We start from the raw sequence: 26,692 nt of genomic DNA on the forward strand, positions 1-26,692 counted from the left end.
ATACCTGTTTTTACACTTTGGTAGTGTATCTTGAAAGTCAGCAGAATTTGTAATAAAATTATGTAACCAACATTCAAAACTTCTACATATGGAGGCATAAACACATCTTCAATGAAAGCAAATTTATAATAAAAGCATATTAAAACAGACTTTAGAACACCTACCTTGCAAATAATGTCAAAATATATACATTTTTTTTTTTTCATAATTAAGCTTTCAATAAAAAAAATCTTAAAAAAGAAATAAAGATTGTAAAAGATAAGTAAAGGATACTATCTTCTGGAGGCTTATTCTCAGTTGAGTCCATGCCTGGAAGAGCTGCAGCAACTCGCCGAAATAACTGCGGGCAGAAAACACACGTGTTACAGCTAATAAACTGCTAAGAGTGAAAATTATGTACTCAAATGCCATAAAAAACTACTACTGGAATCATTCTATTGATATTGTATTATTTTAAAACAGGTTGAACATTAAATGAATAAGATGTTCGACTACACAAAAAATAACTACATACACAAACATTTGAATGGTATCACATCATTGTAGAAAAACAATATGAATTAAATTTAAAGTCACAGTCACTCAGCTAACCACACACAAGTATTGCTTCAAAATGTACTCAACATGAATTTTATTTTATATTGTAAAAACATTTAACATGTAAATTAAAAAAAGTGTAACAGTATCTGAAATCCAGATAATGAAAACTTTATAGCACACACATAAAGCAATACATTACTCCATGGTAAGAGACAAAGCCGGAAAGACAGAAATATCTACAATTGCAGACATACTGGGAATATCCCTGCCTGTTAAACTCCTTGTCCTGATGATTTTGTACAGTGCATCATAACAGCACAGATAAATTTACAATCCGCACAGGCTGTTATTGACCTCTCATCCCTCACATGACTACACAGCAGGCACACAAAATGCCGGCCGAGGCTAGTGTACGGTATTACATACACTCGGGCGAGAACGGCAAAGAACAAAACATGTAGAAAAAAGCACTCTGCCATAGAAAAAAGTGATTGATGTCATACACTTGAATGAACGTACAATTTTAGCTAGTGCTTTTAAATTAGAATTTTTATGACTTATTATTGGCCAAGGGAAGGACTAGCATAACAACATCATATGATACTACGCCGGGGGATTTACGTGATTAACTAATCAGGTGGGTTGTGGACCGCGGACATGGGCGCCACCATGTGGATGGGTAACGTGGCTCGTGTGGGTACTAGGCTCGATTTCCCTTATACGGTGTGAAAGTATACCAGAGATGTCAACCTTTAACAAGACCTATCAGTGGTAGTATCAGACACTTATCAGTAGCTTTCAGTAGTAACCAAAATTAATTACAAACGTTACTTGTAATTGACGTACCTGATCATCGCATTATGTAGGATTGCTCTGTGTTTGTATATCTTCACTTAATTGTTTTTTTTAAATACTCATTTAAAATTTAGGTTCTCTCAGCTCTCAGTTTGCTCGAAACATGTTTCAGCATCAAAAATTAAATTAAGAGTCATTTCAATGTCATCACTGCACAAACTAGGGTAGAAATTAACAAAAAAAAAAAAAAAAAAAAAGCTGCACAACTTTCTAGAAACGCAGTGGATAAATTTCAAAAAGTACTGAAGTACTATAGTATCAATTTAAAAAAAAAACTTTTATAATCAAAGGTTTAACCTGCAAGCAAAGTTTCTTCTTGTTTTCATGTTTTGGAGAAAGTACGTGTCTACGACAATCATCACGTCCACCATGCGCTACGTTAAAATTGCAGATACATATTTGCAATGAACGAAGTTTGACGACACATCTGATGAAACCAAACACGGCCACTCTTCACTGTACTCTTTACGATATTTCTGGGAACTGGCTTTTCGTTTCTTATTTGCTTGTTCCGACATAATGCTGTTGTATATTTAGGTTAACACGTGTGGAAAACTGACCGTTTTATCATTTCGGCAGTGGAATTTCAACACCAACTATATTTCAGGAATAAGTAAAAACTTTTTCACACCTAACACTACATTACTTGAAATTCCTCCCGTACAAAGTAAATACGTACGTGCGCGAAAAAATATTAATGTGCATGTAACAAATTGTAAATCAACTGTGAAAAATTTGTTGAAGGTATTTTTTTTTAAAGAATTTTTTCTTGGTAGCTTAAGATTGTATATGTGTTCACATAATTTTCTTTTTAGGCATGATTCTTTGTGAAGCAAGATCTCATCAGAAGGAACAGGATAGAAAGAAACAGTAAGAGGAATGTGAATTCTACAATCATGAGAAAGACTCGTAAGTTGGTTGAGATGCTTTTGCCATGTGCCAGTATTGGCTGATATTTTTATGTGCATTTGAGAGATTGGTTGGTAATTACCTCACATGATCATCCTTCGCCCTTTCCAAGGGCAAAGGGCGGCCATGGTAGGTAGTAAGCGTGTGATCATAGTACCGAAAGGTCGCGAGGTCGTGGTCGGGTAACGGCTCACAATTAACATAATAATGTAATTAGATAATTATGCGGCTGTGATCCGAGAGCTACGCTGAACTTGAAATATTTTTGGAGATTTAAGATTAGAATTTGTTCGACCTCAGTGGTCGGTAATAGCCCACAATGATAAGTGTAACTTTGTCATTGTTCCAAGGATGGAATCCTTACACTTGTACCATGAGTTGCAAGCAACCCTGGGATTTACCGAAAACTAGTATATAATTTTCACTTTAGGTACCAAGCGAACAGTTAATTTGTGCCTGAGCCAGTGAAGATGTTTTGTGCGGCCTGTTTGTATTTTTCATGACATACTTGTTTACATGGTCGGAAGATAACAGCCATGGTGACTTGTAAATTTTCATAAAGGATTAATAAAAAGCAATCAAAATCAGTAATGGTTGTTCGACAGACTATTTCAATAATCAATTATTGATAGTACAATTTTTTTTATTAAAAAATATTTCAATATTTCATTCAAATCTCTTCACTAGTTTATGTATAAGCAATTTAGACCAATTTTGAGCAAGCCGGAGGTCTCGATTTTTACAACATGTTTGCATGTATTAATACATTATCCTAAAAACTTTCACCATTCATAAACTAAATATAAATAAAAAAACTATAAATACCTGTTTAACATTATAGCCTGCTTTTGCGCTCGTCTCAATAAACATAACATTAAGCTCCTTCGCCTTGCGCTCTCCTTCTTCTGTTGATACTTGTCGTTTATCAGACAGATCTGTCTTGTTACCCACTAACATGATTATCACATCACTTCCACGCTCTGTCCGAACATCATCAATCCATTTGGATGTTTGGTGGAATGAATTTGCATCTAAAAAAGAAACAAAATCATGCATGCCATAAAGTTTCTTTTATTTCTCAAAATATCAAACAACAGAAATGTGTATTTTCATATAACAAATAACATTAATGTTGATATTTCCCCTGTTAATGCAATGATAAAATATTATTTCTACACACCGGCAATTAACTTATAAAAACCATGATCAATAAAACACTAAGCATAAAATATACCTTTGGCTCAATCATACATTCATTACATGTGAACACAAAGTTATACCAGAACAAAATATGTGGATTTCATATTTTATAATTACAACATGGCAGCTTATTAATGTGAAAGGGAGCTTCAAGGACATATCACTTGCTTTCTTCACTCGCAGTTGGGACTGCATTTTGCCTAATGATTTCTAAGTTTAAGGGTGCAAGCCCTCCCTTTGACGAATGGAACGTAATCTTAGGTGAAATTGTTTGTATACTTTTACATACCAATAAGTATGTTCAACACTAATAATTAAATATTATCATTAATAATACACTGAAAATAATAGAGTATATCAACAGTTGGTGAATAGAAAAATTATGCTTAAAACATAAACAGGATGTCCACAAAAATTTTCAAAATTTTTTTTTGACTTTCAGTGACAAAAATTGTAAATTTCCCTGACTATCGTTAAAAAATAATTTACCTATTTTTGTGATTTTCTGAAACATATAACAAAAATACATCCTCCACTATTCCCACGGCTGGCCTATAATTATATTAAAAAAATTAAAATTCAAACACAACCGTGCATATGCCATTTTATGATTTGTATGACTGCGCACTAAAACACCATTTGAAAACATTTCTTCCACAGTTGGGATGATAACAATCATGAAATTTTCCTCTCAGAATACTATCACTGGGGATTTCCATGAATTTTCCAGGATTTTAAGTAGGTAAATTCCTCGACTTTCCAGAATGTAGACAACTTGGCTGTAGGTAATACTATATTGCTAAATACACAGCTTACTGGTTATGTCGTAGACAACAACAGCTACCGTTGAATCACGAATATAGGAAGGTATTAGACTCCTGAACCTTTCCTGTCCTGCAGTATCCCACAGTTGAAGACGAACCTGTTAAGTGAAAAAAAATTATTATTAGTCTACTGAATTATCAATACATTACACAACTAAAACATTATTAGCTACAGAAAGCAAACCATAAAACATATATTTATAAAAAAAAAGGCAAAATACAAAAGGCAACCATGTTATCATTCAACAACACTAGCCTGTAACACACTGACAGTATGCTTGCATATTGAAGGAGACACTGTAGATGAGATACTAAATCACAAACTATTAAAAAAAGTCATAAATATTTTTTTGAGATTTACATCTATGTCTATGAGAGGGCTTATAAAGGAAGTCAGCAATAAAAAGAATATTTATATAATGTAATTCATGTACAATGTTGTAAAGTTATCTATGGAAGTAGCTACAATCATTGTGCATTTCATTAACTCTAATTTTCTGACTGCTATCTAACAAGATGCCACAAATAGCCGGCCTTCGAAGTATCAACCGACTAGGTGAAAGAATTTGCCTTTGCATTTGGTAAGAAACCAAAGAAAAACACAATCAGGCCTGACAAGGATTCAAACAAAGTCTTTCAGAATTCACATTCAGCATCACATCACTGCACCACCTTGCTCTGTTGCAAACAATAATGATTAAAGCATTCCACAACTGGTTAAAAAAAAACATCATCTTATTTTAAAGTAGTGCACTAAAAATTATAATCTTAAAACCTATTATTACTAAATATTGTATAAAAGTGGTAAAAATTCACACTAGAGTTTATAATTAAGACCATTTGCATGACTTTTTAAAGGGTGACTACTCAAAACCTAAAATAAATTCCTGGGTATTTCCAGGTTTTCCAGAAAGTAACTATCAATTTCCTATACGGTTCAACTCATTTTATACCAAATTTCTATGCATTCTTTGTAATACTATGTTACACGTAAACATATTGTAACAAAAGCCAAATCACATACAAATGACATTACTATCCGCGCAAATGTACCTTGCAGGAACAATGAAACTGGTTTATTAGATGAAGTGTTGCCTACTATTGACACAATAAAGTTTACAAAAACAAGCATTAGCCGTTATAAAACAATTAATAGCTAAAAAATATACCATAAGAAAATAAACAGAAACCAGAAATTTGTGTTATACTGAAATCATCAATGATAAAGATATTAGACTGCAATTTGTATTTTAAAAATTGGGATGGAGCATGGTAAAATATTCTATAAGTGTTTATCCAAGCATCACAAATTAAAACATAAATAGTGTCGAGATTGTTGATTATACTTCCATATGCAGATGCTAATTCTCCCATGGCATCTTATCTTGAAAATAAATATTTATATTGCAATCCATAGCTATAAAATATGTTTTCCATATTGTAGTCATTTGCACTGTGCACAGTCACAGTCAACTAACTACTTTGTTATCTGTTAGACGATAATTACAGCATGGATGAAGAACGCCGAATCTCCTGAAGGATCAATAAATTCCTGGAGATTTCCCACATTTTTTCTGATGCACAATATTCTTGGATAATATCAGGTTTTCTCGAATTTCCCTACCAACGTCACCATGTTTAACTGCTATAAGAAAATGCTTAGTACATATCTAGTGATAACATTTATGACCCAATAACAAATGAAAGAAGGCTACTTGAATGAATTTACAGGAAAATCCTTGAATAAATAGCAATGTCAAGAAAATAAAAAAACCTCGGCAAATAAGATAGTGCCTAAGTCTAACAGGTTTCTTTATCACCAAGTGAGCAATAGCAACAACTGCCACATTTGTCACGCATTTGCATATTTCTTATCAGTGACAGTAAAACAATAAACATGTTTAAAGTGATGCTACAGACAAAAACTTCCAACAATAATATTTATGACTGCTGTAGTGTAACACAAAAAAAAAAAAAACCCACCTGTCCCAGGAGTGTGTTTCAGCAATACCGCATATAAAAAGCAAATTACAAGTGTGGGTTACCTATGTTGGCTATGTCACAAATCTAGCTGTAGCTAGTTTTAAAAACTACACATGCATTCATACTTTAAAACAAATCTTTCTTTCATTGCTTTGGTTTTGTATTAAAATGCTAAATAAATTAAATGGAAAACAGTGATATGCAATTTTATTCTAACAGCAATTACAATTACACAACCCTGTTATTTATGAAAAGTTACAATATGTAATAATCAATAAACATTTATCTCATTGGAAATCAATTTTATGAGCATATTTTGCAATTAGATGTACGCCTTAGTTCCTCATGAATAGTTGCAAAAAAAAAGTATTCCTTACAACTGGGTGAAGAAAGGGTATGCAAAATTTATATTTTATTTGAAAAAAAAAAAAAAAAAGGCACATTTAAACAAAGAAATCCCAATTTTAATACAGACTTTGCTTATCTTAATTTTTATCCACATACATAACACCAACAAATGCCATTACCACATAAAAAGCGTTGCAAATGCAGTCAAATGAAAAGTATAGTACCAATACGTGATCTATAATATAAATATATAATTCAAAACTAACAACACACCTTGAAGTATTGACCTAACTATAAGAACTTAATGTAACTGCATACTAAAGAAAAAAGGCAACATTATGAGAGCAAACATCTTGTACACAGAAAATATTAATTGATGGCTTAACCAAATCATTCCTCTAATCTGCATATGGGATGACAATCTTTTATTAAAATAGAATTAAGTCCAATAGCAGCTTGGATGCTTAAATTTCTAACAAAACTATTGTAGCCACTACTTTGTATTTACATTCTGAGCAGATGTACATCCAAATGAAAACTGTGAACATTTATTGTAGGGGTGGGCAATGGTCTTGCACATGTTCAAAGATGTCACTCTCATGCAGCTTTACAGTCTCTCTCTGTCTTGCATATTCCTAAAACATAGTCTGTTTACCCTACCACATCACTGCAGTGAATGGGACAACTGTGAGTGCCATCTAACGAATGGCTTTATTTTCAGTGGTCAGTTCTTCATTCAATTACATTTTTACACATTTTTCTACCAAACATCTGTCATTAATGTACAAAAAATTCTAATTAGGGCAATTTGAGTGATGTATTTCAACTTAAGTTGTAGCATTGCAGGACAGTGCCTTCCCCAATTTTTCTTTAAGTTTTTATGAATAATATGTTTTAACAGTAATACAGTATGTAAGTTGTTTAAATAATTTTCAGGCATAACCTAACTGTGGTACATGTAGTAAATCATTGAAACTTACAATGAATCTTTTCAAATAACTTTCATGATGATATTTTACCGTTTATAATTGTTTTCCATGTTAATATTTGTGTTTCCTTATGTTTTATTAATGTACTCTCTCAATTAATTACAGTTTCTAATATTTGTGTATTGCTTAAGCCTATTTGCTTTATTATGAAACAGCCATGTAACTGTAAATTTACCAAATTCTACCTAAATAATTACGTTTTTATGTGTTTTAAAATGTTTTTTTAAGCTTTAAATATTTTGTTTATATGCGCAAATGCACTGTAACATATATTTTTCTTTTGTAATTTTGTCCATGGGATGATGAAATCATGTGAGCCAGTTGTGTGGCAGTTAGAGTGAGAAAGAAAGGTGTGCGTCGACACAGTGACGCTGAGGCGATAAAACGATAATAATGCATCCTGTGTAAGAGAGAGACAGAGCAACTAGCGTGAGAAAATATTCTGGGAGTCTCCGATTTTGATGTGAAATTGAAAAGAGACAGATCAAGGGAAGCCCCGAGTTATGTGTGTACAGGTTTTTTTTTTTATGTATTGTAATTTGTTCTGTGATTGGCTGGTGTTGGAGGGAGTGCTGGATACTGTGCTGTGATTGGCCGAAAGTTACGTCATGGTGCAATCCTTGGTCTCTCCTGAGACCAGTGTGTCGTTTTGGTTCCTCAGTCATCTACTGAACAGCGACTGAGGAGGTGGTTAGTTGAGTAGGTGGCTCACAACTTAACTATGAAGATTTAACGAGTAAATTTCGCGGCTGTGGTCCGGGCGTCACCGGTTTATAATCTACCTTATTTTCGTTTTTTTGGACACAATTAGAATTTTTTGACAACAGTCGTCGGTAATCGCCCAAAACAGGACTTACCAAAGTTTGTCACTGTTTCCGAGGACATTGTCCTTCGGCATTGTACCGAAAGTTAAGTGCAACTGCGGGACTTAATTTCGAACTGTTTTATTAATTCAATTTTCGGCCAGTCAGCGTGTGAACCAAATTAATGAAGCTTGTTTGTTGTGAGAAAGGAAAATACTGTTTTCAACTTGTAAATGGTGTGGTCGCAAGATGGTGGCAAATGTCAGGTGGATTCGTAAGGTATAAATAAATAATCAGTGAAAAACATTTTGTGTACGAGGAACATCATTGAAATTCAACATCGCCCATAACTAATATTCTGAGGGAAACATAACCTCACTTTTTCAGCATCCGAATTTGCAAGTGAGATACCCTTCCAAGACCAAAACGTAAAATATCTGAGCTAGTCCGGCGGTCTTTGGAGTGTAACAAAGTTACACAACTACCTTAAGTTAAAAAACATAAATTTTTGAAGCGAAACTTCTTTGCTTCGGAACTACAATTTGAGGGTTGCAAAAATTCTGATCATATGAGGGAATAGTTAGGTACGTGGTAGGGGAATAGTTAGGTACATGGTGGGGGAACTGGTAGAGGAGAGTGCATCAATGGCGACACCACTACAACGCATGCACTAGCAGTCAAATGGAAAGACGACCAAGAAAAGGGGACGGGATAGGTACATAGCATAGCATGCTGTATGCTAATTGTAACAGCCGGAAGGGGGGATGGCAGGGGAGAGGTAGAAATGACGCAGCAGTAGACGCTACGGAATTCTTGTAACACTGCTTGTGTTTGTCTAATCATCAATTTTCGTAACGGCTAAAGATTGATGCTACCATACTTCTTTTATTCTACTTAAAGTATATAAATTTGTTTTATTCGTGTGGAGAAGAGTTATTGATTTGTGCAATCAACTCTATAAGTATGAATCATTTTTATGTGAATAGTGTGATTGAAAATGTAAAAAAGATGTATAGACTTACGAGGTTAGCTTTACCTGAATAAGTGTAATTTATTTTTGGAATATGAACACTGTGGTTTGAAATATCAAAAGAACTTGCATACTTGTGAGATAGACTTTATAAGGGTAAATTATGTTTTATCCGAGTGATTTTTTGTTCTTTCATTTTATTTAGCTGGAGATCTTGATTTAACGTCATTCCTAAAAATAATTTAAGTGGTGGCAGACTGCGATTTCCCCTTGCGCTGGCCAAATTTCCTTTTCCTACCCTCTTGCACCTGTGCAGTAATGTAGGCTTTGGGACTTATACAGGAGTGTGGGCTGTGGCCTTGGGTCTGTTCCAGCTACGTGACGTGATTGAGCAAGTCTTGTTAACCTCCGTCCGTTTGCAGCATAAAATTCTACCAGACATTTTACGATCTTTAAATGATTCACGCAATGACAAACAGTGCAAAACTGCAATGGTGTATGTCCAAGAAATTGTATTAAATCAGACATTTTACCTAAAATAACTTCTCTCTTTGACATTAATGACATTCTGGATTAAGTAAAACATATTATAGCCATATTCAATGTTCAAATGGTTGGTGACTGAACAAATGCAAGATCTTCTATTCAAAACTAAGTCTTCTAATTTTAGCTCACTCTCTTTCTTCACCTTTAGAAATAGAACAATTAATTTGAAAAAATAAAAGGTCAGTGTAACTCCGTACCCGTAATAGAAATGAAACTTCTTTGGCCATTCAAACCTCGACTCGTAAGTATATCGTAAGGGGTAAAAAAAAGAGAGAGTAAGTAAGAAGATAATTTTCTAAAAAACTTATCCAGTATTAATAGGACTTTAGAAAAGTATTTAAAGGATCAAAATGAAAACATTATAGCCAAAATATCAGTTAAATTTTTGAATTTATTTCTACTATATTTACACTAATGTTGATATAGTTTTAGGGTAACTAAAATATGAAACATACGTTTTGTCTCTAGACATTACAAAGTTTGTGTAAAAACAGCATCTATTGTAGTTCCAGATATTGTTGTTGCCATTTCAGGATCATTATTTATATTAAGATTAAATTTTCCATGCAGAGGTTAATTAATTAATGGTAAGTTACAGAGGTTAGAATTTGGTGAGTGTTGCCAATTCTTGTAAAAAGTTAGGTTTCTTGGGTTAAGTCTCATATACTAATAAAAAACTTACTTAAAATGTATTGGATACATAAATTGTTATTAATGTAGCTGGACCTAGCCAAACGTAAGCAACCATTTACAAGTTGTTTACAATATTTTAAACACTAACCTAACCAAGCGTTTACACAAATATATTTAAATGTCACTAACCTAACCTAACCAAATCATTAAACTGTTAATTATTGGTAAACTACTTAAGGTATTGAAATTCCATTTTAAACAATGATTAAAAACAAGATAACATGGCTGGGGTTTTTGGCTTTCTTTTCTTTTTCAAGTATTTAAGAATCCTAGCCTATTTTTATTTATTAGAAATAACATTTAAATAAAAATAAATTTAAAAACATGAACTAATAAAATTATTACTCACTTAAAATAACTGCACAAGATATCAATAATTATAAATCAATAATGATTAACCAAAAATAAATATTACTCACTGCTGAAATACACCATAAAGAAAAACTGTCTATGTTACGGTTTCTTTAAACAATTCTGCCATTTGAAACATGCCAAATCTTTGTACGAAATATAAAATTCATAACAGGTAGCACTATCTAAGCAAATATAAAATTCAAGGCATTCACAGCTGACTGTATATGATACATATATCTATTTTTTGAAATAAGTGCATGTACACACACTGTCTCTTATTTTTCGTTCCATCTTCAGTTCTATTTTATTTTTGAGCTGGGGATGAATCATTGCACAAAGAGGAGCATGAAAATGAGCCCAGAAACATATATAGAATAGTGCTCTCTTTATATCTCTAGCCAAGCACCTATTCTCTGTCTTTTTTGTGACACAAATGTTTCACAATGTTGCATTAAATTTCAGCCTAGAAATAAAATTTTAGTCTCATCATGCCCAAAAAAAGTTTCACTTGAAAAAAAATTGAGTCTTGTTTTACACTGAGCAATATGCATCATTTGTACTTGCTAGCCCCAGAACTGCAGTGTAACAATATACATATGTTGGCAAAAAACTGTAAACTGGACCACTTAAAGGAATATAAAATAAATGCACTTGTTTAAGGAATAGTAACATGAGCATCAGGACTCATTTTAAAACTAGTAATTTTATGTGAAACAACTTGTCCAATATTTACTAGCCCTTACTCATTGGTGATTTAGGGATGTATTTTATGCAAGCCACGAGAAAATAAAGCTAAACGGTTACTGGAACTTTTTTGAAATTGTTTGTATCATCCTTGTTAGTTTGTCTGGTCAAAGATCAGAATTGAACTTTTATGAAGAATGTAGGTGAAACCTACAGTTAATGAAAAAAAAAATTTCTTTTAAGTGAAACCTAAACAATTTTACACACAGAATTAAGGGGACTGGTTTTACAAGATTTAAGTTGGCTCCGAACCACCTAATTAGACTCGGTGCTTATAAATTATGGTCATGTTTGGGTGCTAAGCCTGAATCCACGTTACTCGCCACATTAGCGTGTCACGCTAGCTAGGGAGGCCACTAATGACCCCCTTACAAGTGTTTGGACCAATGATGCTCCAGTAAAAAGCAACCTCTTCACATTAAGATACACATCATTTCATACACGTGAAAATTCAAAATTGAAATCTGCCAGGGTTAAAACCTGATTTGCATGAGTCAAAAGTAAGTTGTCTCACCAATACATCATTATTGCATCATTTTTCCGCTAAAGCAACTAAAGCAACAAGATTGGAAATCAATTTTACGTATTTGCTGTTTTTTAGGGCATACAAATTAAATCTCTTAAATTCCATGGAAAAACCTTATAAGAATCAGGAAGGAAGTTACCAGACTAATTTTACATCAATGTAAAAACTATTTAGGATATTAATAAATAAGTGACTATAGTTTAGAAAGTTTTAATAGTTATATTGTTTAAATCATCTAAGAGTTTTTGAATTTTTTATTTTCAGAATCACACTAGCAGCTGTCTCAGGCCTTGTGTTCACTCTTTTTCAAAACAATTTTATTTTTAATCAAAATCATGCCTATAATATGAGTAATATTATATTACAGGTTGTCTCATATTTAAAGCAATAAGTTTGTGGCTGTCTAAAATTCTAGGCTTTATTAAATTTGAGGTTTGTCTTATGTTCAAAGTTATTTTATCCTCAAGTTATCTAAAATTCCACGTAGTTTAAAATTAGAGTTGCATAGTATTTCACATTTAAGAAACACAATCAATAATTTAAACAAGAGGCACTGATATTTAAAATCTTATCATAAATAAAACAAATTTTTTTGTATTGAATGTTTGACTAAATAAATGGCCCATTGCAATGTAAGACTTGAGTACATTAACTTGTAAAAAATATGTTTCAGGTATGGTAAATACAATCAACAGGATAAAAAAATTATTACAATAAATGAAAACTAATTTGTTAAATACTAATATTTTACATACCGTTCGATCTTCAAGATACATTGTCTTGGACAGAAAGTCTATTCCTATAGTTGCCTGAAAGCAAAGAAAAAAGTTTTATTACCATACAGTTCCACACATACAGATTGAGCCATATGGAAAGGTTTAAACATATAAACAATAAAATCAAATTACCTTCAGAATTTTATCAGGCACTTGTCATGAACACAGAAATTTGTTGTCAATAGTGGCCAATATTCCCCCCCCCCTTCATTTTTTTACTGCTGTTTATCAATAATTTATTTTAAGACATTTACAACTGTTTATTTTTAAAGTTACACTTCTTTAGGCACATTAATGGTGAAATTTTATATGTAAAGGAATTTGCACGCACCATGCAATATAAATTTAAAAGGATGAAGTCCAATGTGTATCCATATTTCGTCCAATTGTGTTCTAACATAAGATATACAATGAAGCATACATAAGGTTTATTTAAATAAATAAAAAAGTTCATACAACAAACAAATTTAAAAATAACTGCTCTAATATATACTGAATAATATAATTAAAAGCTATAACTGTGTGTACTTATTTATTTGAAAAGTTGAAACCAGAAAACACAGTTTATGCAAGTCAGTTTTCTCCAGCACCATTTATTAGCTGAAAAAAATTGTGTTTGAACATAAATGGCACCAATTTTATTTACCACTTCGTTGGATCTCATTAATCTGAGGAATGCTGTGCTATATCTTCCTTTTGATGCAAACTATATGCTTTAGTTCATTTGTCAAACTAAATTTGCAGTCCAAAGGTTACACATTGTCATACATCTTGGCTTGTGACTTTTAATAATAAATGCTTGTGTTATGTATTTGGATTATCTTTTGCTGCTAGGAAAGAAAAAGTCAATGAATACAAGAGTATTCCCAATTAGCTTAGATGAAATTTCATGTTGTGTCATTAATAATTATGATATTCTATAAAGAACTTGTACCAGTTAACATAAGAATGAAGAAAATTACCCCATATTTTCAGCATACTTGTGATTAGCATGAGATCCTATAAAAGAAAAAATCAAAACCAAATTAAGTTGAAGAAGATTTTGAGAAATAGTTTTTACGGCTATAACTTAAATGTTGAACCAGCTCAATGAAGTTAAGTTTGCAATAAGTATTTACAGAGTGATTAGTCATTTTAGAAAGATAAAAAAAACTCATCTAGTGTCATAGTAGATTAGTGTTTTACATTTGAAGTTAATTTTTTGTAAAAATTTATTTCATATGTTTTATTATAATTCCAAAGAAGTAAAACTTCTAACAGCTATGATCATATATAGAGAATCACATTAAAAAATGTCAGTCTAAATGAGTCATTAGCACCTAACCACGTGCGACGTAACTCTGGTGTAGCTTGCTTGTCTCCTATGTTTATATTGGCTATAAAGTCTAATTCATCAACATTATAGCCGCTTCCTGCCGCACTCATTCTATTGGCTTCGAAACACATCTGCCTGCCGGCTAATGCAAGAATCGCCTTGCCTCTCATCAGTCGGCTCTTCTGTTGCTGGGCGTCATCACATGCCTAGCCACGTGACATGACCAACGCCCAAAAGTCGGTTATAACCAGTTTTCCCCACTCCTGCCTGAGAGGTATATATACTGGTACTCGGGGAGATGAACATCACTTCTTTGCCAGTCACCGGAGGACCTTGCTGCACATCGCCTGCCTGCAGGCCTGAAGACACGCCCTATGATCACTCCAACTCGAGATGCATTTTGTTTTAGTAGCTCTAGTTTTAGGATTCTACTCAGCCTCCTCTTTAGAGCAAGTGAGTAGAAACTTGTGTATTTTGCTTCAAAACTTTTTAGATTGAACTGTTGCTTAAACTACTTTGTAGTATTCTCATTAAGTGCGCTCTTATTGGTAAAAAAAGCCTCGACACCCTGCCACGCCACTACAGTACTGAAACTGTATCAGCACACTGGGCATTTGAACAACACAAGATGAAACATACCCAGTGCTGGCATGTTGCACACCTCATCCTTGTTTCCCCTCTCCTTTAATTATCACTGGTTTCTTGCGGGCTTATCCTTTCTCCTTCGCACCTGTGGTGTCCTAGAGCATGCACTGGTTTAGAGCCCGGATTTTCATTTGAGGTTGTGAGTGCCTTAGCACAGTCTCATGACAGAGGTATTTTGCAACTTTTAATTAGTTCAGGACAACAGTGCATGTGTCTATGAGACAGGTGTAATAAAAATAATTCTCGTATGTTGTTGCAGTGTCTGGTGGCGACACCACTGAATTTAACCAGCAACGTTTGTGTGTTCGTCTAAATTTTGTCTCGGTGGCCATCAGTCTAGTTCTCAATTCTGTCTGGCTATAACGTTCCTTTTTGATAGTGTGTTAGTTCTGATGACCTAATTTCATTTTAATTCCACACTCCTGACTGCTTGACAACCCTTGCTGGTCATTGTTCAACATTGATTTTTTTCTTAATTTTCCCTTCTGGCATGACAATAATTTGTCGGTTCCAGCGGGATGACCGTTATTGACCTAAACTAAATAATTTTGTACCCGATGTTGAATGTTCTGCCTGTCGTAAAGATGAGGATTTATGAACTACCTGAATCATTTTGATCGTGTAATCACATATTGTTTGTGTGGCAGTCAAGTTATTTATTTTGCACTTTGTATCCAGTCTGGCCCACGTATGGGCAAACCTTGAATTGTATTAAGCAAAGGCTCACGTTCTTAAATGTGTTAATCATCCGTTTCGAAATCGAAATTATTGATTGTGTGCCTTTTATGTTGATTTTAGGCTTAATTTTGTTAATACACTACACTGACCAGGCGATCAGGAAGACTACTCAACCGTGCACATGTAACTTTTTTTTGTTAACTTGTCTCATTTTCTGGGATTTAATGTGTATTTTTAATTTATTCTAACTTTAACTACCAGGTTCTTTGCTATAGTTTAATATCCATGATTGAATCAATGGGGACTGAGTTTCCGAGTAACTACCTGTTAGGCCTCTTCAGTTTTTGTGTTGGTAAATAAATAAAAGTATGTCCTGTGATTTTCTGCATCGTTTTTGTACCAAATTCTTTTGCTTATTTTCCGTGTCCTTAACACAAATGATCTCTCTTTTTTCTACCATGTCCTTGTATCCTTCGTGTACATAGGAGTCTGCCCTGACTACGATACACTCGCTACATGCTCCAATACAAACTGAACAAATTAGGAATACACTAAAAAATGTACAAGTTGGCAGCTATGCACATGTAATTGGTGGATGCAGAAATTAACTGCATAGTGCATGTGAGGGTTTTAGACAGTATCCCGTCACCATACAGTAACCTCAATTGCTTTAATTAAAGCGCAGTGGAGTTTCACCAGTGTTTGCACCAATGCTGACATTAGGACTAGTACAAAATGCGCGGCATGATGAACACACTTTCAGAATTATTAATGTAGATGATCTACTACAGAAGTACTGCAAGCTACTGAGCTATTAGCCATGGATATTTGTTTTTATTTTTTAGGGATGTCAATGTCCCTGCCTTATGTTGCCACCGGCTTAGTGGAAGACAGCTCACAAACTATTTATTGTTATTTTAAAATCAATGTGCCTGAAGTGGGATCCAAATACAAACACAAGATTGTAAGTCAGCTTCACTGACCTATACACCACCGAGGTCAGCTCGCAAGTAAAAAAATTAGTAATTGAAAAATAACTTTTCCTAAGGGCACGAAATAACATTTCAGCACACCATTCAATAGTTACGTAAAACAATGTTATACTTGCAGACATTTCAACAGAGGCAGCTGCAGGGTTCGTCCAGCCAGGAAAACACCCAAGGCCCCGTGACTAGCAGGCTCTGCGCTTGCCCTTTTATTATAAACTCACCCATAGTGTAAAATTATAATCCTATGCATTATATAGTACAAACTTAACTATTCAAATTTATATAATGCTAAACTCATCTTTATGGTTCTTATTAATCATTTTATATACATACTTTTATAATACCAAAAAATAGTAAATTCATCATCGAAATTTCAATTGGCTTAAAAATGTTGTTTTAAAGAGTTTTATTTGTCAAATTCTCTGGGAGGAGGCTCTCTAGCCGTGCAACAACCTCAATCTATTGACTCGTGACGTAATCCTCTGCTCCCAAGCGCTGCCAGACTGTCTCCTCGCGCACAACTCCGCGACAAACTGCGCCACGGCAAACACACGTCTTTCTTCCACACAACAGACCAGTGTTACCAACACTCATTTCTAGTCACTAAACAAAGTTTTCCGCGACTCCCCTGCGCGCTCCCAAGTATTCGTATTTATTTTAAAGTTCTTTCTCCTTCAGCAAAGTTTAAAAATAATATAAACAAAAATTATTAAGAGAAATAATAATTACACAAAAGCATATAAGCAAACCCGCAGGAGTTGGCTAAAAAAATTAAAGAATACCCAAACCGTAACACTAACTAAATACAGTATTTGAAGTATACCATTAACAGAGCTGCCAACCTCAAATCACACCCATCAGTAATGGCAATTAGGTATATGAAAAAAGTACGCGTAAATCATGCACGATAAATTTTTCCTGGGGCATTATAACACACTCACAAGATAAAACAACGACAATAATATGCAAAAGAAAAAGAAAAATATGAATACAATGCAAATTAATACATAAAAAAATCTATTTGAACAATACAATCATCTGAATATGTAAGAAATATTAATAATTTTACTGGATATTTTGAATCTTCAATTCAATGTATTCAAAGTTAAACTTTAAAACAACTGTCTTTTTATTTGCTTCTTTTATCCTGGTTCGATAAGAAATGTCATGTAAACAAACAAGACAAACACAAGGACTTGTAAACAATAACTGCGTTCGTTACTTTCGTTTCTTCAGATGTAGCGAAAAAACGAAAATATAGATTTATTGCTAGTCACGGCTTTAAAATGTTCTGCATGTTTCTTTGATTCAATATGCCGTCTACAGTCATCCCTTTCACCATGTGCAATCGAAAAGTCACACGCGCATACATTACAAAACCGTGGCGTTCCAAACATTTGAAAACGACAATCATGGCCATTCTTTTGAATATTTAAGTGGAAAGTTCTGAAGTCTTGCGTGTTTTTTCCCACAGATGCACATTATTCTGTCACACGCTTCATTTCTACAACCGGCACTGAAGAACACAACACTATCGAAAAAAATAAAAAAATTTTCACGTCTGTAGACACGACAAAAACCGGACAAAAACACTATGATGAAAAAAATGGCTTTCAAGAAATAAATTAATACAACACAGGTTAGCCAAAGTACCGTACAAAAATTATCGTGATGTAAGTAGCCTTCAAACGATAAGTCCGAGGATATGTACTAGTTGTATCGTACAACGGACGTAATACCATCCCATTATTATTTGAAAACACGAGAATTAATTTACTTATTTCGACAGTACATCGTACATGCGCACACTTACTAGTTCCGTTATTTGAGCAACCAACCGAAGTATTCAAACAGCGTTCACGAAACACGCACAGCAGAAACGTAAATTTTTCCGTTACCATGCAGCACAAAGCCTCGTTTCCGTAATAAACTAGCGATGTTCCGTAATTCCGTAATTCGGGGTTAAAATCCGTAATAATTACGGAAAATCCGTAATGGTTGGCAGCTCTGCATTAATCATAACACACTAATTAAAATTAAATTAAAAAATTATCAAAAGAAATACTCTGATTATAAAATCCTTGACAGAAGCAACTAACTTCTAATTAGGCCAGTGGCTTGGCCACAAACATTTATGGCCATTTCAAATGGCAGAACAATCTCTGCATATTTTTTTACATGTATCAGTTCGAAGAAACATTTTTTTATAGTTAATTAAGCTGTCTTGCAAGACGTTAGTTTTGTCATTTTCTTGTCATTACAATTAGTTAAGGGCTATTTCTGTAAATATAACACAATACTTCTCTTGCAATTGTTCTGTCACAAATATTTTCTACAGATAATACTTTTAGTGAATATCTTTAAAAAACATTTGTTACAGAATGAAAAATGTGAGAGATGTATATTGTGTTAAAATTTACAGAATAACTTTTGGACCAAAGAAATAACATACAAATCAAATTATAAACTTTCCATGTAAGATCAAGACTTAATTTTTTTTATATTAAATGAAGTTTGACTATTTGTATAAAATTAAATTTATTCACATTAACCAAGAAAACAAATATTGTTTCATGTAATACAACCTCAAATCAGCCAAGAACTATGCCAACCTTGTTCACAAATATTCTGATAAAGACGATACACAACATTACCTGAAATCTGTCAAGAATGACCACCATTCTTGTTTTAAATGATTTTATTGACCTAGAAATAAGAACTATTTTAGCGTTTAAGATAGAAATTGGTTAAGACCAATTAATCATTGATCACTGAGCATAACAAAATGTGGCTTACCAAGACTTATTAATTAATGAGTACTTAATCAAAACCAAACCATACATTGTGAAACCAGCCCAAGTTTGACTAAATCATAAATGAAAAACTCAAAACTACATGCTTACCTGGTATGTGTTGTCAAAGCTGTCATACATAAACCTCGTTATCAGGGAAGTTTTGCCAACTGAAAACAAAACACAATTTTAATATTTTTTAACACAGCCTGACTCAACAAACTTAGTAATAAAAAATCACTTTCAGTTTTGCTACTTATGATACTAATAATTGAAAGGAAATTATTATAATTCAAAATTTTAATTAAATACATTACCTACATTATGAACTGAGTACTTAAGTTCCATGATCTACAGTATTGAAAAAAGTTTTTAGGTTTTCTTGCTTTTTGAAAATTGATTTAGTTTTCTCTAAACAACACATTCCAATTTTTCAGGAATGTATCTCCAAGTCAGAGAAAAAGAACACACAGTGTCAAACATTAGAAATTTAAGCACAATTTGTTGGCACAGCTCTATAAATACCGGGCACCAGGTCGCCATGACACTTATATTTTCCTTGCTGGTGACTGACTTCTGCCAAGATACCAAAAAAATCAGTCAAGTTTGTTGATAAAAAATCTTGGTGAACAGAAATGAGTGGGTGCAAAAAACAGGGACTGTACTTAAAACTATTGTGTGTATGTTTTATCTGTGGTGTGCAGCACAACATGAGCTCGTGGATAAATAAAAGTACTTGGTATAGATCATGCGTCAGTATCTCCCATGCCAGAATGCCAACATTCTCGGAATCAAACCCAAATTGCCTAGCATTATATTGTACATGTGATCCAAATAAATACTAGCAACGTTTGCCTATATAAACTGTAGGCAAATGAAAATAATTTTTTTTATTAATTGTATCTCAAAGAAAATTTAAAATTCTCATAAAATTTGTGTGACCTCAACAAAGCTATCACAAAGGGATTAACAATGGATGGTACAAGTAAAAAATGATTTTAAAAAAATTAGAAAACTGTTTTACACAGATTAAGCATGGGTTTCCTTCAGATTCATAATGCTTAGTTCATTAATGAAGTACTGGAGATAATTGTGAAGTGCAGACCAACTATTAACTAACAATTTAACTAATCTATTTAAAATTTCACTTATTAACTAACTTCCCTCCAAACACATACAAATAACTACTTCATGGTAGGATAAGGTGGATTTTACTCTTCAAGTGAATATTTTAGACACATCATAACCTTAAATCTGGTAACAGCAAGACCCTTAAGCAGATCATATGAAGGTATTTTGGATACCAACCTTAACTAAATATAGGCCAATAATAAAGATGGGGATCGGGTTACCATAAATTATAAGAAGAGTTAGGAGTATTGATTATAAAAATAAACTGAAAATTTTAAATTCAGCAACTGCCTGGTTGAAATAAGAGAGAAATGTGTAGTAGAAATTGTGCAACTAAATATTCCTAATCATGATTACCAACTAGGTACAAGCAGATGTATCCTATCACTATTGAAACACCATCATTGCTTTAAGCCTATGCCAACCCCTGGGGTCACAAAATATTTCTAGTTATCTGTCCAAAACAGGGTTGTTTTTACAAATTATTCAAAATGAGAAATACATGTGCCAAATAATTCCTACTTTTATGAGACAAAAATTTGAAAATATATTGAAAGTCTGCTTTATTTAAGTGTGTGTGTGTGTGTGTGTATATATATATATATATATATATATATATATATGTGTGTGTAAATAGTCAAAGTTATAGTGAAATAGTATTTACTTAGGACAAAAAAAAAGTTTTTTAAGCTATATAAATAGATTTGATTGGTCCACTGCCCATAAGAAAAGGGTGAAATAAAATACATTTCTGTTGAACTGGATGTTTATAAGAAGTTAGTAAGAGTTGTATTCTATTGACAGTGACAGTTCACAAAATCACACGAATGAAAATATAAGTTTAGATTAAAGAAGTAAATTCATCAAGATCAAAAATAATTTTAGAGAATAAACTATTTTTTTTTAAAAGACACTACAGGTACTTGGAAAACATTAATGAGAATTTTATGTATTAAGGGGTTCTCATCAGAAAATCATGTGGAAGGCTGGCAAGGGAACATGATGGTTATTCATGATAGGGTAAAACTTTTGTGTGTAGTTTGAGTCCTACCGGATCAACCAAAGTCCTACAATGTATGTTTGCTTCCATGCAATGGAAATTTGCAGTTTAATGAGAATTTTAAGGTAACATAAAATTACCTAATCGATAAAAAAAAATTAAACTACATGACGGCCTGTTTCCACATAAAAATAATATATGAAATGTAAATAATGCAAAAGGATGATTCTACCAAAGTTGGGTAACTCAATGTCTTCAAGTCAATAGATAAGATATTTTATTAACTTAATGTATATGTCATTGAATTATAAAATAACTAACCCCCTTTATTTGTTCACCCAACTTAAATTACTTACTCCAAAATTATCCTCAAAACATCAGTTCTTTGACATGTCGAAATCCCCTAAACTAGCAATCAAGTGATTGTATTTTAAAATGTTTTCAATTTTGTTACAAATCTTATTATTTCAGTCATATATATGCAATTTATTTGGCGAATCTCATAATAGAATCTGCAACTAGCTATTAAATTAACAAACTGTGTGTTCATTTTCATTCGTAAGTCTGTTGTGTGATGTTAAAATTTGAAATTCCAGCAAAATATTATTGAATCAAGGTCAAATCCCAGAACACTTTTGATAGTGTAGTTAGCTGCAGAGCATGCCATTTGTAGAGCAGCCATTACAATTCCAGTGGCAGCGAGGTTTTCGCATATGCCTGTACCAATCCAGCCAAAATTTAAGGTCTGTGATAAGTCATCATTCCTTATGTACCTGTTGTTTTATTTTGATTTATACATTGTTGGATATAATATCTTCAAATATAGCATTCTAATAATTGTAATTACGAGTACAAATTTTAGTTCCGATTGTAACCTCCAATTTATAACCTATATATCAATACCCTGTCATCAGTCCCATGCCTGGTACTACACCAGAGGATTGATGTGTTACCAGGGTACGGATGTTGTTTATTTCGGAGCCTTTTTATCACACCTACTGTAGTGCATAAACATTTGTTAAACTAATTTCAGATGAAAACATCATGGTGCCATTAAAAAAATTGTCTAGAGAAGAAATATTAACAAAGAAAAGAGAAGCTAAAATGACTTGTTTGGCCAGAATTAAAAATGACCCAATTAAATTTGCAGAGTACAAGGAAAAACAAAGATTGCAATATTAAAAAAAAAAAAAAAAATAGACAGGGCAAAGTAATCTGTTAAACAAATGATACCTTGCAAGCAATGGATAACTAGAATAAAAATAAAAATGTAACTATAGCCAAAAACAAGCATTGAACCGAAACGCAAGTTATTTTGTATGACAGAATACACCTTCAACCACGGACGATGAAGGGCCACCAATAGCTCCTGAAAATAATAGACCTATCATTCACAAAGACCAAACAGTGTAAGAAGCAAAGACAGAGAAAGAACAGAAACAGCCAAATAAAAAAAAAATTAATGCCAAAACTAAATACTCAGCATCAAAAATATAAACAACTTAAAAAAAGTTAAAGATAAAAAAATCTGTCAAAAAACACCAAATACGAGAATTGAAAAATTGAGTGAACATGTATCTAAAAGAAAGGAATTAGTAAAGAAGGCCTTTTTCCATGGTCATTTATAATCAGTTATTCCTTATTTGCTCGACTATACCCATCTTTGTCAAACCATGATACCTGTGTTAGCACGATCCACGAAAACATGGACCTCCAACTTACTGCTCCAATAAATTCAAATATTACAACAGTGAGTAATCATAAAAATATGCTGGAAATGATTTGTGGTGATAGATAGGCCTACTCTGTAAGATGTCCAGAGAGAATGTGCAAGGGCTGTTGCTTAAAAACTTAATTTACGCAGAATTCAATAATTCAAAGCCAATCTTACTGAAGCAGTGGATAAGAAAAAATAAGTCCATAACTGATCCAAAGACAAAGAAACAATGTTTTTTTTTTTACGAAGTTTAAAACAGAAACTGAGAAATTCTTTCCCACATCTCATTACAAAATTTGAAAACAATATGAAGAATTGTTTCTGCCATGTTTTTTAGATAGTTCACCAATACAATGTAATTAAATAACTTAAGGAGTCTATCTGAAAATTATGTCATAGTGCATGTGGACTTTTCAGAGGCTTTATGCACTAAATACAACCAAGAAATCCAATCCTTTAATTATGGAGGTTAGCATACCCAAATCTCACTACATACTGTTGTTGTATACCTAAAGAACACCCTTATATCACACTGCACTATGTTATCAAATTTATCCCATCATGTCGAAGCAATTTGTACCCATCTACAACCAGTGATGGCATTACTTTCTCAGTGATGGTCCTGTCACTCAATACAGGAGCAAGTCCATGTTCTACATACTGGGCTGTAAACTGCAACAAATGTACAGTAACATAATATATCTGAACTATCACGAAGCTGGCCACAGAAAGGGGTACCCTATGGTGCAGAGGCCACATGCAAGCAAACAGCAGATCAAGGGATGCTCCACAAGGTGATGTAATTGATTTGAATGACTTTGCTGCTATCATTCAAGAAAGTAAAATTGAGCAAACGAACACCTTAATTAATGAAAAGTTGCCCAAATGGTTGATTTAAGGGGAGGCTATTGGTGCATCATGTGACAGGCTCTGCTTATTTGCCAAACCATTTTACAATGAAATCACTTAGTGGTTTCGGCGAGCCTGATGCATGTGATCATTACAGGCTAGGATCAATAAGGTATGAGACAGAACTACAGAATATACATATAAATATTTTTCTGTATTCACAGACTCCGAAGACGATAAGCTGCCACTATCCGCCTACGTGAGATACAACAATGACAACTCTAGCTTGGAAATGCCAGGAGTTAGTGACTGTGTGAAATCACAGCAACAAAGTCGCTATAGCAGTGAAGATTATGTCTTGGTTAAGTTTGTAGCACGAAGAACAGAATATCATTATGCAGGGATCTGCTCTGCTGTTGATGATGTTGAGTTGAGCGACTTTTCTCAAAATTTGTAAAAATGATGGCACTCTGTTTAAGGTAAACGAAAGTGATGTGTCAGATGTGCCAGTAGTTCAAGTAATAAAAAATTTACCTGTATCAAACTTAGTTACCAAAGGGATCATGGTATATTACCAATTTAAAGAAGATTGACATTTTTGAAAAGTAATTTTTATTATATTGTTAAACTACTATTATTGTTTTAGAAGCATTATTTTCATTGTAGCGAAAGAGTTGATTTTTATTTGTTTTGAAACAGATTATATTTTACAATTGATATCTAGTGAATGAGCGAAATTACCTAAGGCATAACTTGTCTTATTTTTGTCCAAAGTTTTGAGTTTGGGGATTTTTTGTTTACTGTTAAAATAAACTATCTTAAAGTATTATAAGTAGTAAAAATGTTAATAGATTGTTTTTGAAGACTGAGATAGTACATACAGTATTACATAGGGATTGTCCATTAATCACGTGAGGCTCGAAAAGGGAGGGGGGGGAGGGGGGGGGGGTGTTCGGAAAAATCACGAAATATCACAAGGGGGGAGGAGGGGTGTAGAGAGATATCACGTGTATTTATTTTTTCACGCGATTTCTACTAAACCGAAAAGCGACGCGTGACCTTGAATCGGAAACAATATCCCCGCCCGGCTCGGCTTGCCAGTCGCCAGTAAGACTGTGATTTTGACGCCGAATATACATGCTGTGCTTAATTTTCAAGAATTAAATTAGATTATAACTATATTTAAAGATAATATTCTGAAATTTTTAAAAATATTTTGTACTGAAAAAATACACGTGATTTGTTGGGGGGGGGGGGGGGGCTAGTCTAAAACCTCACCACAAATCACTAGGGGGGAGGGGGGGTTAAAGATTTGCTAAAAAAACATCACGTGATTAATGGACGACCCCATAGTTGTAGGTAAACTCAATAGTTAGCAATGTGATTTAATTCTTCAGTTATGTGCCATTATTAGATTCTAAAATATTTGGTTTTGAACATGCTTAAAGTAACAATAAATATTATGATTTCTCATGAAATTATGTATTTAATCAGTACCATGTTATCCTCATCAGTCTCCTGGAAGTCAAATTTAGGGAAATCCACATTACTCACAATTTAAAAAAGTGACTGGCCCAATCTAGATCAGCAAAATAATATTATTACAGATCTCCTCATACCAAAATACATATAAATTATACTTAACTATACAAAAGAATTGTAAATTTTAGAACACAATTTTAATATTTAATGGATTTTAATACATTAGTAAAAATGAGGGAGGTTACTCATTTATTACCTTTTTTTTTAAATTACCACGCAGGAATAAATTTTTAGCGCATAAGAATGATTTTTAACTAGTATGTTTAAAATAACAAAAAAAGTTTGTCTTTTAATATTCTCAGTAACCCTTTTAGTGAACTGTAGCTACACATGCCAGATGCTAAAACTGCATTGCCTGACAAGTAGTAAAAATGCACTACGCAATACGCTGAGGTGGTTCTACAGCAAGGTGGCACTAGTTAAAGAGCACAGATACAAAAGTTGCCAGCACAGATACAAAAGTTGCCAGGAGCCACTTGAAATTCGTAGTATGTTGCCAGTAACTCTCAGATTTTGTACAGCCGATACACGCCGCAGCACACCATACGAACTATGCCTGGCACAGACTTAAGTCAATATTGCGGTGATGCTATGCCCATATTGATGCTCATGGTTGAACCTTCAAACACTTCTTGTAAATTTGGTTATGCGGTTGCATTCAGTCTGAATATCTGTTTTTATTGCTGAAGTAAAATATAAAAAATCATTAAAATACACAGTAAAGGTGTTACCACCACCATTTCATTGAAACAGTAGTAGGAAAATGTTGAAAGTAAGTAATTGAGTAAAGTGCTAAAGTGCTAAGATACAACACAGCAAGGTCAGAGAAAATATTGTACTGTCGTAGTGATTTGTAATTTTTGACTCAGCCTGGCTTGGACAACAATCTGGAACTATTACCGTAAATATTATACATGTGAAATCCTGCAGAAGGTGATAGTTTTCTTTTTTGAGGTTAGTCTTTTTGTATTTGA

The 26,692-nt window shown here is 33.3% G+C and overlaps 1 protein-coding gene across 2 annotated transcripts in view; it reads right to left on the reverse strand.

Moving 5' to 3' along the window:
* The window catches only part of LOC134529543 (ras-related protein Rab6), a 112,353-nt gene that overhangs the window by 80,967 nt on the left and 4,694 nt on the right, over nucleotides 1-26,692 (reverse strand). For both annotated transcript variants that reach the window (XM_063363745.1, XM_063363746.1), the window contains exons 2-6: nucleotides 19,591-19,649; nucleotides 13,040-13,093; nucleotides 4,321-4,426; nucleotides 3,130-3,335; nucleotides 274-340 (exon numbers count right to left, since the gene is read on the reverse strand). In XM_063363745.1, the coding sequence (XP_063219815.1) occupies nucleotides 274-340; nucleotides 3,130-3,335; nucleotides 4,321-4,426; nucleotides 13,040-13,093; nucleotides 19,591-19,649 (492 nt within the window). The remainder of the gene's footprint in view (nucleotides 1-273; nucleotides 341-3,129; nucleotides 3,336-4,320; nucleotides 4,427-13,039; nucleotides 13,094-19,590; nucleotides 19,650-26,692) is intronic.

This window comes from Bacillus rossius, chromosome 2 (assembly GCF_032445375.1).
Source record: "Bacillus rossius redtenbacheri isolate Brsri chromosome 2, Brsri_v3, whole genome shotgun sequence".
Lineage (NCBI taxonomy): Eukaryota > Metazoa > Arthropoda > Insecta > Phasmatodea > Bacillidae > Bacillus > Bacillus rossius.